Genomic DNA, 14,813 nt, shown 5'->3' with positions numbered 1-14,813 from the left:
AACAATAAGAATGTGGTACCTACCTCAAACAATTCAACACAATTGGTAACTACCTGCTACCAAATTGTGCATAGTGATGCTTGTGTCAATGAATGTCAAAGAAACCGATGTGTAATTACTACACAATTATTAGTCAAGCACCGTTGTAACAAGTAATTTCTAAATAACTACCTGTTCAACAGCAGGCTGTAAAACAAAAGCGTTACCAACACTTCTCCTAATTGTGAATGTTTATTATGAAGGGTGTCGTGGGCCATGATTGACCTGGTTGACCTGATTGCCGTGTATTGCGCTTTGCTTCCAGGCCCCGAGGAGCCCTTCATCTACAGTCACCCCAAACTGCAGAAGCTGGAGGAGGTGGTGCTAGGGCACTTTAAAACACGGGCTGAGAGCTCCGGCACCGGTAATTCACTCTCTTGTTAGTAGCAACTAACTGCAACCAGCTCTTAGCAATGAGTCATCCTTTTAAGATATTTAACTAGAGCCGAGGTAAACAGCAGGAATGAATGACACGGTTAAAGTCAGAGAGTGTGCTCCAGATGTTGTTATTACGTATTTGTTTTGAGTAGCAGCAGATGCACTTAATAAGCAGTTGATTGGTTGTAAGAACACACACACGCACTGAGGAAGGCACTAACCGAAATGTATGCAGTTTGTGTTTTAGTAGGAAATGTTGCCTAAAAGAAAATGAAGACAAATACTTAATTTCCAACTACATGAAGTGAGTGCTGGTGAGTCTTTTTCATTGGTTGTAAGTAACCTCTTTCTCTTTTTCTCTCCTCTTTGATTGGTCCAGGCTCTGGGCCCCAGGAAGTGAGCACGCGTGTGATGATCTTTTCATCGTTCCGGGAGAGCGTGCAGGAGATTGCCGCCATGTTGAACCGCCACCTGCCCCTGGTCAAAGTCATGACCTTTATGGGCCAGGCCTCGGCAGGGAAGGGGGTCAAAGGGTTCACCCAAAAGGAGCAGCTGGAGGTAAAAATACAACTCATGTGGCCTGGGGATGGTGCCTACACTCTAGGTTCCATCTAGAAACTAAAAGGGTTCTTTGGTTGTCCAAATGGAAGAACCCTTTGAAGAACCTTTTCACAGAGCGTTCTACATGGAACCCAAAAGGGTTCTTCAAAGGGTTATCCCATGTGGACAGCCGAAGAACCCTTTTGGATAACCACCTTCAGTACATACAGTGGGGAGAACAAGTATTTGATACACTGCCGATTTTGCAGGTTTTCCTACTTACAAAGCATGTAGAGGTCTGTTATTTTTATCATAGGTACACTTCAACTGTGAGAGACAAAAATCCAGAAAATCACATTGTATGATTTTTAAGTAATTAATTTGCATTTTATTGCATGCCATAAGTATTTGATCACCTACCAACCAGTAAGAATTCCGGCTCTCACAGACCTGTTAGTTTTTCTTTAAGAAGCCCTCCTGTTCTCCACTCATTACCTGTATTAACTGCACCTGTTTGAACTCGTTACCTGTATAAAAGACACCTGTCCACACACTCAATCAAACAGACTCCAACCTCTCCACAATGGCCAAGACCAGAGAGCTATGTAAGGACATCAGGGATACAATTGTAGACCTGCACAAGGCTGGGATGAGCTACAGGACAATAGGCAAGCAGCTTGGTGAGAAGGCAACAACTGTTGGCGCAATTATTAGAAAATGGAAGAAGTTCAAGATGACGGTCAATCACCCTCGGTCTGGGGCTCCATGCAAGATCTCACCTCGTGGGGCATCAATGATCATGAGGAAGGTGAGGGATCAGCCCAGAACTACACGGCAGGACCTAGTCAATGACCTGAAGAGAGCTGGGACCACAGTCTCAAAGAAAACCATTAGTAACACACTACGCCGTCATGGATTAAAATCCTGCAGCGCACGCAAGGTCCCCCTGCTCAAGCCAGCGCATGTCCAGGCCCGTCTGAAGTTTGCCAATGACCATCTGGATGATCCACAGGAGGAATGGGAGAAGGGCATGTGGTCTGATGAGACAAAAATATAGCTTTTTGGTCTAAACTCCACTCGCCGTATTTGGAGGAAGAAGAAGGATGAGTACAACCCCAAGAACAACATCCCAACCGTGAAGCATGGAGGTGGAAACATCATTCTTTGGGGATGCTTTTCTGCAAAGGGGACAGGACGACTGCACCGTATTGAGGGGAGGATGGATGGTGCCATGTATCGCGAGATCTTGGCCAACAACCTCCTTCCCTCAGTAAGAGCATTGAAGATGGGTCGTGGTTGGGTCTTCAAGCATGACAACGACCCGAAATACACAGCCAGGGCAACTAAGGAGTGGCTCCGTTAGAAGCATCTCAAGGTCCTGGAGTGGCCTAGCCAGTGTCCAGACCTGAACCCAATAGAAAATCTTTGGAGGGAGCTGAAAGTCCGTATTGCCCAGCGACAGCCCCGAAACCTGAAGGATCTGGAGAAGGTCTGTATGGGAGTGGGCCAAAATCCCTGCTGCAGTGTGTGCAAAACTGGTCAAGACCTACAGGAAACGTATGATCTCTGTAATTGCAAACAAATGTTTCTGTACCAAATATTAAGTTCTGCTTTTCTGATGTATCAAATACTTAACTTAATAAAATGCAAATTAATTACTTAAAAATCATACAATGTGATTTTCTGGATTTTTGTTTTAGATTCCGTCTCTCTCAGTTGAAGTGTACCTATGATAAAAATTACAGACCTCTACATGCTTTGTAAGTAGGAAAACCTGCAAAATCGGCAGTGTATCAAATACTTGTTCTCCCCACTGTAGGCCTATGAGTGTGGCCATGTCGGTTTGAATCCCAGACCTACCGTTGCTTTGTTACAACCCCTCTTCACTTCTCTCCTTCTATGCGTCCTATCTCTTCAATAAAATGTCTGATAAATACAAAAAAACACAATGCATGTGCCACAGTCACACCAGGTGACAAGACTGATAACACAAGCTCAAGGTAATGCCAGGATAACGTAATTAAAAAGGATAGTATTTGATTGACATGGCTTGGTTTACATTATACTGGGATTTGGTCCAAATGAACTGAAAAAGAACACACTGGAAAGTGCCTCCCAAATACCTGTATTGAGCTAAACGGCACAAACATTCAATGTTATCCAAAAATGTGGTTGCTTAGCGGCTCTGACTGAAGCTAAGGTGTTGTTCTGTGACCCTATTAGGCTTGTCTTCTCAGGTCCTCAGCTTTCTCCATTCCTGACTGGCAGACAGAGTGTTTGCTTAGCTTAGATAGATAGCTGACACATCCTGCTCCCCATATGCCTGCTCTGTCTTGTGTCACTGTGTAGGTGAGCTGCTAATAGTTTTTTTTTCTGATAATTTTTTCTGATATCCACATGGCAGTCAAAAATACTGAAATACATAGATACTAAAATACATGGATATTACAATACATACACAATAACACATTCAAGTTGAAATCACAAGTAAAATTCATGACAATATGTACGTTAAGGAGACCCGAAGAGTTTTGATGATTTAATTTGCATAGGTAGGGTATGGGAGACTGGTGTGCTGGTAGAAATATATTTTCACCACACACACCTGTACCATAGATATAACATAATGTAGGTAGGCCTTTAGAAAATGGAGAAGGTGATTATGATAAAGTAAGAAAGCCGAACTGAGCCAGTTCAGGTATAAATTATATATTTGATGTTCTTCAAAAACCACCAGCAAATCAATTGAATGGCTAAACTGTTAGCCTCTAGGCTAAATGTAGCACCCACCATTAACTTACAGGATCATAGCCTACACTAGCGTTTGAAGAACTAGCTCGTCGATTTTCCCATTGTACTTAGATTTTTTTTTAATGGTTTGCTGCTCATAAGGTTCATTCCTCTACAGATCGGCTGTGTGCTTAGGGTCATTGTCCTGTTGGAAGGGGAAACTTTGCCCCAGTCTGAGGTCCTGAGTGCTCTGGAGCAAGTTTTCATCATTGCTCTGTTCAACTTTCCCTCGATCCTGACTAGTCTCCCAGTCCCTGCCGCTAAAAAACATCCCCACAGCATGATGCCAGACGTGACACTTGGCATTCAGGCCAAGAATCAGAATCTTGTTTCTCATGGTCTGAGAGTCATTTAGGTGCCTTTTGGCAAACTCCTGGTGGGCTCTCATGTACCTTTTACTGAGGAGTGGCTTCCGTCTGGCCACTCTACCATTAAGGCCTGATTGGTGGAGTGCTGCAGAGATGGTTGTCCATCTGGAAGGTTCTCTCATCTCCACAGAGGAACTCTGGAGCTCTGTCAGAGTAACCATCGGGTTCTTGGTCACCTCCCTTACCAAGGCCCTTCTCCCCCGATTGCTCAGTTTGGCCGGACGGCCAGCTCTAAGAAGAGTCTTGGTGGTTCCAAACTTCTTCAATTTAAGAAAGATGGAGGCCGCTGTGTTCTTGGGGAACTTCAATGCTGCAGAAATTTTTTGGTACCCTTCCCCAGATCTGTGCCTCGACACAATCCTGTCTCGGAGCTCTGTGTACAATTCCTTCGACGTCATGGCTTGGTTTTTGCTCTGACATGCACTGTCAACTGTGGGACCTTATATAGACAGGTGTGTGCCTTTCCAAATCATGTCCAATCAGTTGAATTTACCACAGGTGGACTCCAATCAAGTTGTAGAAAAAGCTCAAGGATGGTCAATGGAAACAGGATGCACCTGAGCTCAATTTCGAGTCTCATAGCAAAGGGTCTGAATACTTATGTAAATAATGTATTTCTGTTTAAAAATATTAATACATTTGCTAAAATTTCTAAAAACCTCTTTGCTTTGTCATTATGGGGTATTGTGTGTAGATTGAGGAAAATCTTTTATTTAATCAGTTTTAGAATAAGGCTAATGTAACAGAATGTGGAAAAAGTCAAGGGGTCTGAATACTTTCCAAATGCACTGTACATGTTTGTGATTGACTTCACATACAGGCACAGCCAAGATTTCTGTCATCCTGATAAAATTTATTGATTTCTGTACTGAAGGTGGTGCGACGGTTTCGGGAGGGAGGCTTCAACACCCTGGTGTCCACCTGCGTGGGCGAGGAGGGGTTGGACATAGGCGAGGTGGACCTCATCGTGTGCTTCGACGCCCAAAAGAGCCCCATCCGCCTGGTTCAGCGCATGGGCCGCACAGGACGCAAACGCAAGGGCCGCATAGTGGTCATCTTGGCAGAGGGACGAGAGGAGAGGGTGAGCAACAACTCCTGCCTTGGGAATCTTAGGAACGGTCCCACATCTGTTTGTGCTGTACCTCTATGGTAATTCCTATGTTCATTGTCATACCAAACATGTTTATGTTTGGTATGACAATTGAAAAACAAAGTTCCACTTTGACATCATCGTGGTTTGTGTGTAGGCCAGTGACAAAATCTCGATTTTAATCGATTTGAAATTCAGGCTGTAACACAACAACGTGGAAAAAGTCAAGCGGTGTGAATACTTTCTGAAGGCACTGTAAGCATGAAATAGCTTTAAATAATCTTAACTATTTTTTTGAGTGCGGACCCTGTAATCTGCAACCACCAACTCTTTGTCGGACATCTTTGTTTTCCCCTCAGACCTACAACCAGAGCCAGAGCAACAAACGCAGCGTGTACAAGTCTATCGTGGGGGACAGCCACAGATTCCACATGTTCCCCCACAGCCCCCGCATGCTGCCCGAGGGGGTGCACCCCGCCCTGCACAAGATGCACATCACCTGTGGCCAGTTTGACCACGGGGAGAGCAGCAGGCGGCTCTCCGGGGGTGGGACGGGACGCAGGTCCCACTCCTTGGAGGGCCACCGTGAGTCCCTTTTTCTTCCGCATGGTCTAGGTAAGAGAGGCTGGGGCTCTTGCTATGTACAGTACCAGTCAAAAGTTTGGACACACCTACTCGTTCAAGGGTTTTTCTTTATTTTTACTGTTTTCTACCTTGTAAAATAATAGTGAAGACATTAAAACTATGAAATAACACATATGGAATCATGTAGTAACCAAAAAAGTGTTAAACAAATCAAAATATTTTTTATATTTGAGATTCTTCAAATTAGCCACCCTTTGCCTTGATGACAGTTTTGTACACTCTTGGCATTCTCTCAACCAGCTTCATGAGGAATGCTTTTCCAACAGTCTTGAAAGAGTTCCCACATATGCTGAGCACTTGTTGGCTGCTTTTCAATCAATCAATCAATCAATCAATTTTATTTTATATAGCCCTTCTTACATCAGCTAATATCTCGAAGTGCTGTACAGAAACCCAGCCTAAAACCCCAAACAGCTAGTAATGCAGGTGTAGAAGCACGGTGGCTAGGAAAAACTCCCTAGAAAGGCAAAACCTAGGAAGAAACCTAGAGAGGAACCAGGCTATGAGGGGTGGCCAGTCCTCTTCTGGCTGTGCCGGGTGGAGATTATAACAGAACCATGCCAAGATGTTCAAAAATGTTCATAAGTGACAAGCATGGTCAAATAATAATCAGGAATAAATCTCAGTTGGCTTTTCATAGCCGATCATTAGAGTTTAAAACAGCAGGTCTGGGACAGGTAGGGGTTCCATAACCGCAGGCAGAACAGTTTAAACTGGAATAGCAGCAAGGCCAGGCGGACTGGGGATAGCAAGGAGTCACCACGGCCGGTAGTCCCGACGTATGGTCCTAGGGCTCAGGTCTCTCAGTTGGCTTTTCATAGCCGATCATTTAGAGTTGAAAACAGCAGGTCTGGGACAGGTAGGGGTTTCGTAGCCGCAGGCAGAACAGTTGAAACTGGAATAGCAGCAAGGCCAGGCGGACTGGGGGCAGCAGGGTGTCATCATGCCCGGTAGTCCTGACGTATGGTCCTAGGGCTCAGGTTCTCAGAGAGAAAGAGAGAACGAGAGAATTAGAGAGAGCATACTTAAATTCACACAGGACACTGGATAAGACAGGAGAAGTACTCCAGGTATAACCAACTAACCCCAGCCCCCCGACACATAAACTACTGCAGCATAAATACTGGAGGCTGAGACAGGAGCGGTCCGGAGACACTGTGGCCCCATCCGAAGAAACCCCCGGACAGGGCTACATAATGGGGAAAACCGGTTGAAGGTTTCTGTCGGCTGAATGAGCGACACCGGTTGAGCATTCCAACAGTATTTCCCTCCAGAAGCCATGAGAAAGTTGTCCGGCTGCAGGGACTGTGCGGGGGGAGTTATACTAACGTTACTGTCTGTACTTACTGGTGGCACAGACGCTGTTTCTTCCTTTCCTACACTGATAATACTCTTGCCTAACGATTGCGTCTGAAGCTGGGCTTGTAGCACAGCTATTCTCGCCGTAAGGCGAGAATTCTCCTGTATATTATGAGTACAGCGACTGCAATTAAAAGACATCATGTTAATGTTACTACTTAGCTTCGGCTGTTGAAGATGTTGATGAGCCATGTCCAGATAAAGCGTCCGGAGTGAAAAAGTTGAATAAGGGAAAAAAAGTTGCGATGGAAAAACGGAAAATAACGTAAAGTTGGCAGCTAAAACGCACAGGAAAATGACTCTTCTGTCGGGATAAACGTCCGGGGTGAAAAAGTTTAACGAAAAAAGATGAGTGAGGACAAAACTAAAAAGTTGGTAAATTTGTTGAACACAGAGATTGATTAAACGTTTATTAAAAGTAAAACGTGAATAGTTTGGCAGGTAGCCAAGTAGCAACAAACAGCAGAGCAGCACGGAGACAATCACTCTGCGGTCCAACTCATCCCAAACCATCTCAATTGGGTTGAGGTTGAGTGATTGTGGAGGCCAGGTCATCTGATGCAGCACTCCATCACTCTCCTTCTTGGTCAAATAGCCCTTACACAGCCTGGAGGTGTGTTTAGGGTCATTGTCCTGTTGAAAAACAAATGATAGTCCCACTAAGCACAAACCAGATGGGATGGCGTATCACTGCAGAATGCTGTGGTAGCCATGCTGTTTAAGTGTGCCTTGAATTCTAAATAAATCACAGACAGTGTCACCAGCAAAGCACCCCCACACCTCCTCCTCCTCCATGCTTCACGGTTGGAACCACACATGTAGAGATAATCCATTCACCTACTCTGCGTCTCACAAAGACACGGCGGTTGGAACCAAAAATCTCAAATTTGGACTCATCAGACCAAAGGACAGATTTCCACCGGTCTAATGTCCATTGCTCATGTTTCTTCGCCCAAGCAAGTCTCTTTTTCTTATTGGTGTCCTTTAGTAGTGGTTTCTTTGCAGAAATTCGACCATGAAGGCCTTTGGAGTATAACTGCGGCTTCCCCCTTGTGTTTCAATGTTCCAGGCGGGCACCAGGAGAGTGTGAAGGAGGATGGTTTCCTTAGCCCTTCTGCGCTCGCTCACTGGGAGTCTACCATGAAACTAGGGGCGGACGTGGCTCCACCCATTCTGAGACGGTCCCGCTTCCTCTCAATACAGGAAGACACGCCACCTCGGGTGAGTTGTGGGTTCAACCCTTGCAAGGATCATACACACTACAAATGTATGCACTAACTTATCTCTTTGGATAATGTCTGCTAAGTGGTATATTTGATGATTATGTTGTGCCTGTTGTGTGTGTGGCTGTAGGAGGAGCCGCTCTCCAGCGGGCCGACCAGGGAGCTGTCTCTGTGGGAGTGGAGACACTGGCAGAACCAGCCCTTCCCCACTCACATCGTGGACCACTCCAACCGCTGCCACCACTTCACCAAGGTCATGGAGCTCATCGACAGCCTGCGCCAGGAAGAGGTGAGAGGGAGGGCAACCTGAGAGGGGGTCGTCCATTCATCCATCATCCATCCGTTCATTCATCCATCTATCCCCCTCCACCCCCCACAAATGTGTCATCCACCGCCTACCTCTCCCATTAAAAGTTTCCCGTAATTCAAAACCACTGCAGTGTGGCAGTTGAGACATTTAGCATTGGTATTGTAATACTAGTCTCGTAAGCCACACTCAAAGGACTCGCATTAGCTTGCATCATGTAGCTATATGAAAGTCGGTCATGAGAGACTACTGTATTACATATAAGAAGAGGCAGAAGAGTGTTTCCCATATATTAATTTAGCAGTGGCGGCCCGCCCTTGCTAAATAGTTGCCGCCACTCCAAGAAATATGTAAAAAATAATATAAAAAAATAATATATATATATATATATATATATATATATATATATATATATATATATATATATATATATATATATATATATATATATATATATATATATATATATATATATATATATGCACACACACACACACACACATTCACTGCTCAAAAAAATTAAGGGAACACTTAAACAACACAATGTAACTCCAAGTCAATCACACTTCTGTGAAATCAAACTGTCCACTTAGGAAGCAACACTGATTGACAATACATTTCACATGCTGTTGGCAAATGGAATAGACAACAGGTGGAAATTATAGGCAATTAGCAAGACACCCCCAATAAAGAAGTGGTTCTGCAGGTGGTGACCACAGACCACTTCTCAGTTCCTATGCTTCCTGGCTGATGTTTTGGTCACTTTTGAATGCTGGCGGTGCTTTCACTCTAGTGGTAGCATGAGACGGAGTCTACAACCCACACAAGTGGCTCAGGTAGTGCAGCTCATCCAGGATGGCACATCAATGCGAGCTATGGCAAGAAGGTTTGCTGTGTCTGTCAGCGTAGTGTCCAGAGCATGGAGGCGCTACCAGGAGACAGGCCAGTACATCAGGAGATGTGGAGGAGGCCGTAGGACCGCTACCTCTGCCTTTGTGCAAGGAGGAGCAGGAGGAGCACTGCCAGAGCCCTGCAAAATGACCTCCAGCAGGCCACAAATGTGCATGTGTCTGCTCAAACGGTCAGAAACAGACTCCATGAGGGTGGTATGAGGGCCCGACGTCCACGGGTGGGGGTTGTGCTTACAGCCCAACACCGTGCAGGACGTTTGGCATTTGCCAGAGAACACCAAGATTGGCAAATTCGCCACTGGCGCCCTGTGCTCTTCACAGATGAAAGCAGGTTCACACTGAGCACGTGACAGACGTGACAAAGTCTGGAGACGCCGTGGAGAACGTTCTGCTGCCTGCAACATCCTCCAGCATGACCGGTTTGGCGGTGGGTCAGTCATGGTGTGGGGTGGCATTTCTTTGGGGGGCCGCACAGCCCTCCATGTGCTCGCCAGAGGTAGCCTGACTGCCATTAGGTACCGAGATGAGATCCTCAGACCCCTTGTGAGACCCTATGCTGGTGCGGTTGGCCCTGGGTTCCTCCTAATGCAAGACAATGCTAGACCTCATGTGGCTGGAGTGTGTCAGCAGTTCCTGCAAGAGGAAGGCATTGATGCTATGGACTGGCCCGCCCGTTCCCCAGACCTGAATCCAATTGAGCACATCTGGGACATCATGTCTCGCTCCATCCACCAACGCCACGTTGCACCACAGACTGTCCAGGAGTTGGCGGATGCTTTAGTCCAGGTCTGGGAGGAGATCCCTCAGGAGACCATCCGCCACCTCATCAGGAGCATGCCCAGGCGTTGTAGGGAGGTCATACAGGCACGTGGAGGCCACACACACTACTGAGCCTCATTTTGACTTGTTTTAAGGACATTACATCAAAGTTGGATCAGCCTGTAGTGTGGTTTTCCACTTTAATTTTGAGGGTGACTCCAAATCCAGACCTCCATGGGTTGATACATTTGGTTTCCATTGATAATTTTCGTGTGATTTTGTTGTCAGCACATTCAACTATGTAAAGAAAAAAGTATTTAATAAGATTATTTCATTCATTCAGATCTAGGATGTGTTATTTTAGTGTTCCCTTTATTTTTTTGAGCAGTGTATATACAGCTGTGGAAAAAATTAAGAGACCACTGCAAAATTATCAGTTTCTCTGGTTTTACTATTTATAGGTATGTGTTTGGGTAAAAATAATATTTTTGTTTTATTCTATAAACTACTGACAATATTTCTCCCAAATTCCAAATAAAAATATTGTCATTTAGAGCATTTATTTGCAGAAAATGACAACTGGTCAAAATAACAAAAAAAGATGCAGTGTTGTCAGACCTCGAATAATGCAAAGAAAATAAGTTAATGTTCATTTTTAAACAACACAATAGTAATGTTTTAACTTAGGAAGAGTTCAGAAATCAATATTTGGTGGAATAACCCTGATTTTCAATCACAGCTTTCATGCGTCTTGGCATGCTCTCCACCAGTCTTTCATATTGATGTTGGGTGACTATGCCACTCCTGGCGCAGAAATTCAAGCAGCTCGGCTTTGTTTGATGGCTTGTGACCATCCATCTTCCTCTTGATCACATTCCAGAAGTTTTCAATGGGGTTCAGGTCTGGAGATTGGGCTGGCCATGATAGGGTCTTGATCTGGTGGTCCTCCATCCACACCTTGATTGACCTGGCTATGTGGCATGGCGCATTGTCCTGCTGGAAAAACCAATCCTCAGAGTTGGGGAACAATGTCAGAGCAAAAGGAAGCAAGTTTTCTTTCAGGACAACCTTGTACGTGGCTTGATTCATGCGTCCTTCACAAAGACAAATCTGCCCGATTCCAGCATTGCTGAATCACCCCCAGATCATCACCGATCCTCCACCAAATTTCACAGTGGGTGCGAGACACTGTGGCTTGTAGGCCTCTCCAGGTCTCCGTCTAACCATTAGACGACCAGGTGTTGGGCAAAGCTGAAAATTGGACTCATCAGAGAAGATTGGGCGGCAGGTAGCTTAGTGGTTAAGAGCGTTGTGCCAGTAACCGAAAGGTCGCTGGTTCTAATCCCCGAGCCGACTAGGTGAAAAATCTGTCTGTGCCCTTGAACAAGGCACTTAACCCTAATTGCTCCTGTAAGTCGCTCTGGATAAGAGCGTCTGCTAAATGACTAAAATGTAAATGTAAGATGACCTTACTCCAGTCCTCTACGGTCCAATCCTTATGGTATTTTGCAAACCTCAGCCTGGCTCTTCTTTGCTTCTCATTGATGAAGGGCTTTTTTCTAGCTTTGCACGACTTCAGCCCTGCCCCTAGGAGCCTGTTTCGAACCGTCCTCGCCGTGCACTTCACCCCAGCTTCCGTTTGCCATTATTTTTGTAGGTCACTTGATGTCATCCTACTGTTGTTGAGTGACATTCGAATGAGTTGGCGGTCATCCCGGTCAGTAGAGAGTAGTTTTTGCCCTCTGCCGGTCTGTAGCTTTGTTGTCTCCAATGTCTGCTGCTTGACCTTGTTCTTATGAACTGCCGTCTTTGAAATTTTAAGGATGGAAGCAACCTGACGCTCACTGTATCCCTCTGCCAGTAAAGCCAGAATTGAACCTTTCTTTTCCTCACTCAAAACATTCCTTTTCAACTCTTTTGGCATGGTCAATAGTTATTTTTTTTATTAATATTACTTTTGAGGTACTATTAGCACTGTTTTTGCCATCCAGCTGGTCCTATTGCAAGAGGATAGTGATGACCACAGCAGTGGTTTTTATACTTTTCCTCGTTAAATAAGATTTGGTTCATGTGATCACCTAATCAGTACCTAATTCAGTAGAATGAGGTGTGCCTGTGTTGGAATTCAACAGACACTGGACAGGAATGGCTGTCATACATGTAGAGATGCTGATTTAAGAAACATTTGCAGTGGTCTCTTAATTTTTTCCACAGCTATGTGTATATAACACACACATACCTATACATACATGCAGAGCAGAGCAATATACACATACATACAGTGCATTCGGAAAGTATTCAGACCCCTTTACTTTTTCCACATTTTGTTAGGTTACAGCCTTATTCTAAAATGGATTAAATTGTCACGCCCTGGCTCTGGGACTCTGTTATGTTGAGCCAGGGTGTGTTGTTTCTATGTGTTTTGTGTGCTAGGGTGATTATCTAGCTGATGTGTTTTCTATGTTGGCCGGTGTGGTTCTCAATCAGAGGCAACGTGAATCAGCTGTTGATTGTTGTCTCTGATTGGGAACCATACTTAGGCAGCCTGTTTTGCCACAGTGTTTGTGGGATCTTGTTCCGTTTGGTTTGTGTAACCGTAGGACTTCACGTTTCGTATCGTTTGTTGTTTTGTTCGTGTGGTGACTCTAAGAAAAGAAGTATGTTCACTTATCACGCTGCGCATTGGTCCACTTCTATCGACGATCGTGACAGAAGATCCCACCCTAACTGGACCAAGCAGCATGTCCAGGAGCCAACGCCAGAGGTGAATCTAGCGGATATCCACCTCGACTGGGTCAAGCCGCGGGAGGAGGAGAGAGGCTGGACTTGGGAGCAGAGGAGCGAGAGTCTGGCGAGAGCCATGGAGGCCTGGCCCACGGGGAGGAGATACGCCCAGAACATTTTTAGGGGGGGGCTCACGCCGTGGACGACGGGGCAGCAGGAGGCCGCCAGGTTACGGGAGTCACCGGTCACCAGGGGGAAGGAGGATGTAGAGGCACAGCGAGAGGTACTGGGGTGTGTTGCCAGTCCGTTCCTGATCCCCGCGTAGGGCCAGTGGTGTGTGTCCCCAGTACGGTCCGGCTTGTTCCTGTCCCTCGCACCAAGCCTGTGGTGCGCGTCGCCAGCCCGGTCCGGCCTGTTTCTGCCCCTCGCACCAAGCCAGTGGTGCGCGTCGCCAGCCCGGTCCGGCCCGTTCCTGCTTCCCGCACCAAGCCAGTGGTGCGCGTCGTCAGCCCGGTTCGGCCCGTCCCTGCTCCCCGCACCAAGCCTGTGGTGCGCGTCGTTAGCCCGGTCCGGCCTGTTCCTGCTCCCCGCACCAAGCCAGTGGTGCGCTTCGTCAGCCCGGTTCGGCCCGTCCCTTCTCCCCGCACCAAGCCAATGGTGCGCGTCGTCAGCCCGGTCCGGCCTGTTCCTGCTCCCCGCACCAAGCCAGTGGTGCGCTTCGTCAGCCCGGTTCGGCCCGTCCCTGCTCCCCGCACCAAGCCTGTAGTGCGCGTCGTCAGTCCGGCACAGCCCGTGCCTGTTCCACCGGTGCCTGGTCCGGCACCGGTCAGCTGCTCCACTCCGGAGCTAGAGCAATCCGCTCCACAAGTGTTCAGTCCAGCTCCGGCCAGCAGGGCCAGACCGGACCAGGGGCGCTTTGGGGGGTTAGAGAGGGAGTGGGGGTCATGCCCGGAGCCGGAACCGCCTCTGAGGAGGAATGCCCACCCGGCCCTCCCCTGTTCGGTTTATGTTTGGCGCGTTTGCAGTCCGCGCCTTTGGGGGGGGGGGGGGGGTACTGTCACGCCCTGGCTCTGGGACTCTGTTATGTTGAGCCAGGGTGTGTTGTTTCTATGTGTTTTGTGTGCTAGGGTGATTATCTAGCTGATGTGTTTTCTATGTTGGCCGGTGTGGTTCTCAATCAGAGGCAACGTGAATCAGCTGTTGATTGTTGTCTCAGCCTGTTTTGCCACAGTGTTTGTGGGATCTTGTTCCGTTTGGTTTGTGTAACCGTAGGACTTCACGTTTCGTATCGTTTGTTGTTTTGTTCGTGTGGTGACTCTAATAAAAGAAGTATGTTCACTTATCACGCTTCGCATTGGTCCACTTCTATCGACGATCGTGACATAAATTGTTTTTTTCCCTCATCAATCTACACACAATACCCCATAATGACAAAACAAAAACAGGTTTTCAGAAGGAAAAAAAAGAAGAAAGAAATGAAATATCATATTTACATAATAAGTATTCAGACCCTTTACTCAGTACTTTGTTGAAGCACCTTTGGCAGCGATTACAGTCTCGGGTCTTCTTGGGTATGACGCTACAAGCTTGGCACACCTGTATTTGGGGAGTTTCACCCATTCTTCTCTGCAGATCCTCTCAAGCTCTGTCAGGTTGGATGGGAAGTGTCGCTGCACAGCT

The 14,813-nt window shown here is 46.5% G+C and overlaps 1 protein-coding gene across 1 annotated transcript in view; it reads left to right on the top strand.

Annotated features, from left to right (window-relative positions):
- fancm (FA complementation group M) overlaps positions 1-14,813 on the top strand; it is a 106,026-nt gene that overhangs the window by 52,247 nt on the left and 38,966 nt on the right. The window contains exons 8-13 of the mRNA XM_084144242.1: positions 305-403; positions 797-975; positions 4,990-5,196; positions 5,565-5,820; positions 8,279-8,430; positions 8,563-8,721. Of these exons, the coding sequence (XP_084000368.1) occupies positions 305-403; positions 797-975; positions 4,990-5,196; positions 5,565-5,820; positions 8,279-8,430; positions 8,563-8,721 (1,052 nt within the window). The remainder of the gene's footprint in view (positions 1-304; positions 404-796; positions 976-4,989; positions 5,197-5,564; positions 5,821-8,278; positions 8,431-8,562; positions 8,722-14,813) is intronic.

This window comes from Coregonus lavaretus, assembly GCF_964263955.1.
Source record: "Coregonus lavaretus genome assembly, chromosome: 27".
Taxonomy (NCBI): domain Eukaryota; kingdom Metazoa; phylum Chordata; class Actinopteri; order Salmoniformes; family Salmonidae; genus Coregonus; species Coregonus lavaretus.
The sequence above is the reverse complement of the archived record's forward strand: the minus strand, read 5'-3'. Positions and strand labels throughout refer to the sequence as shown.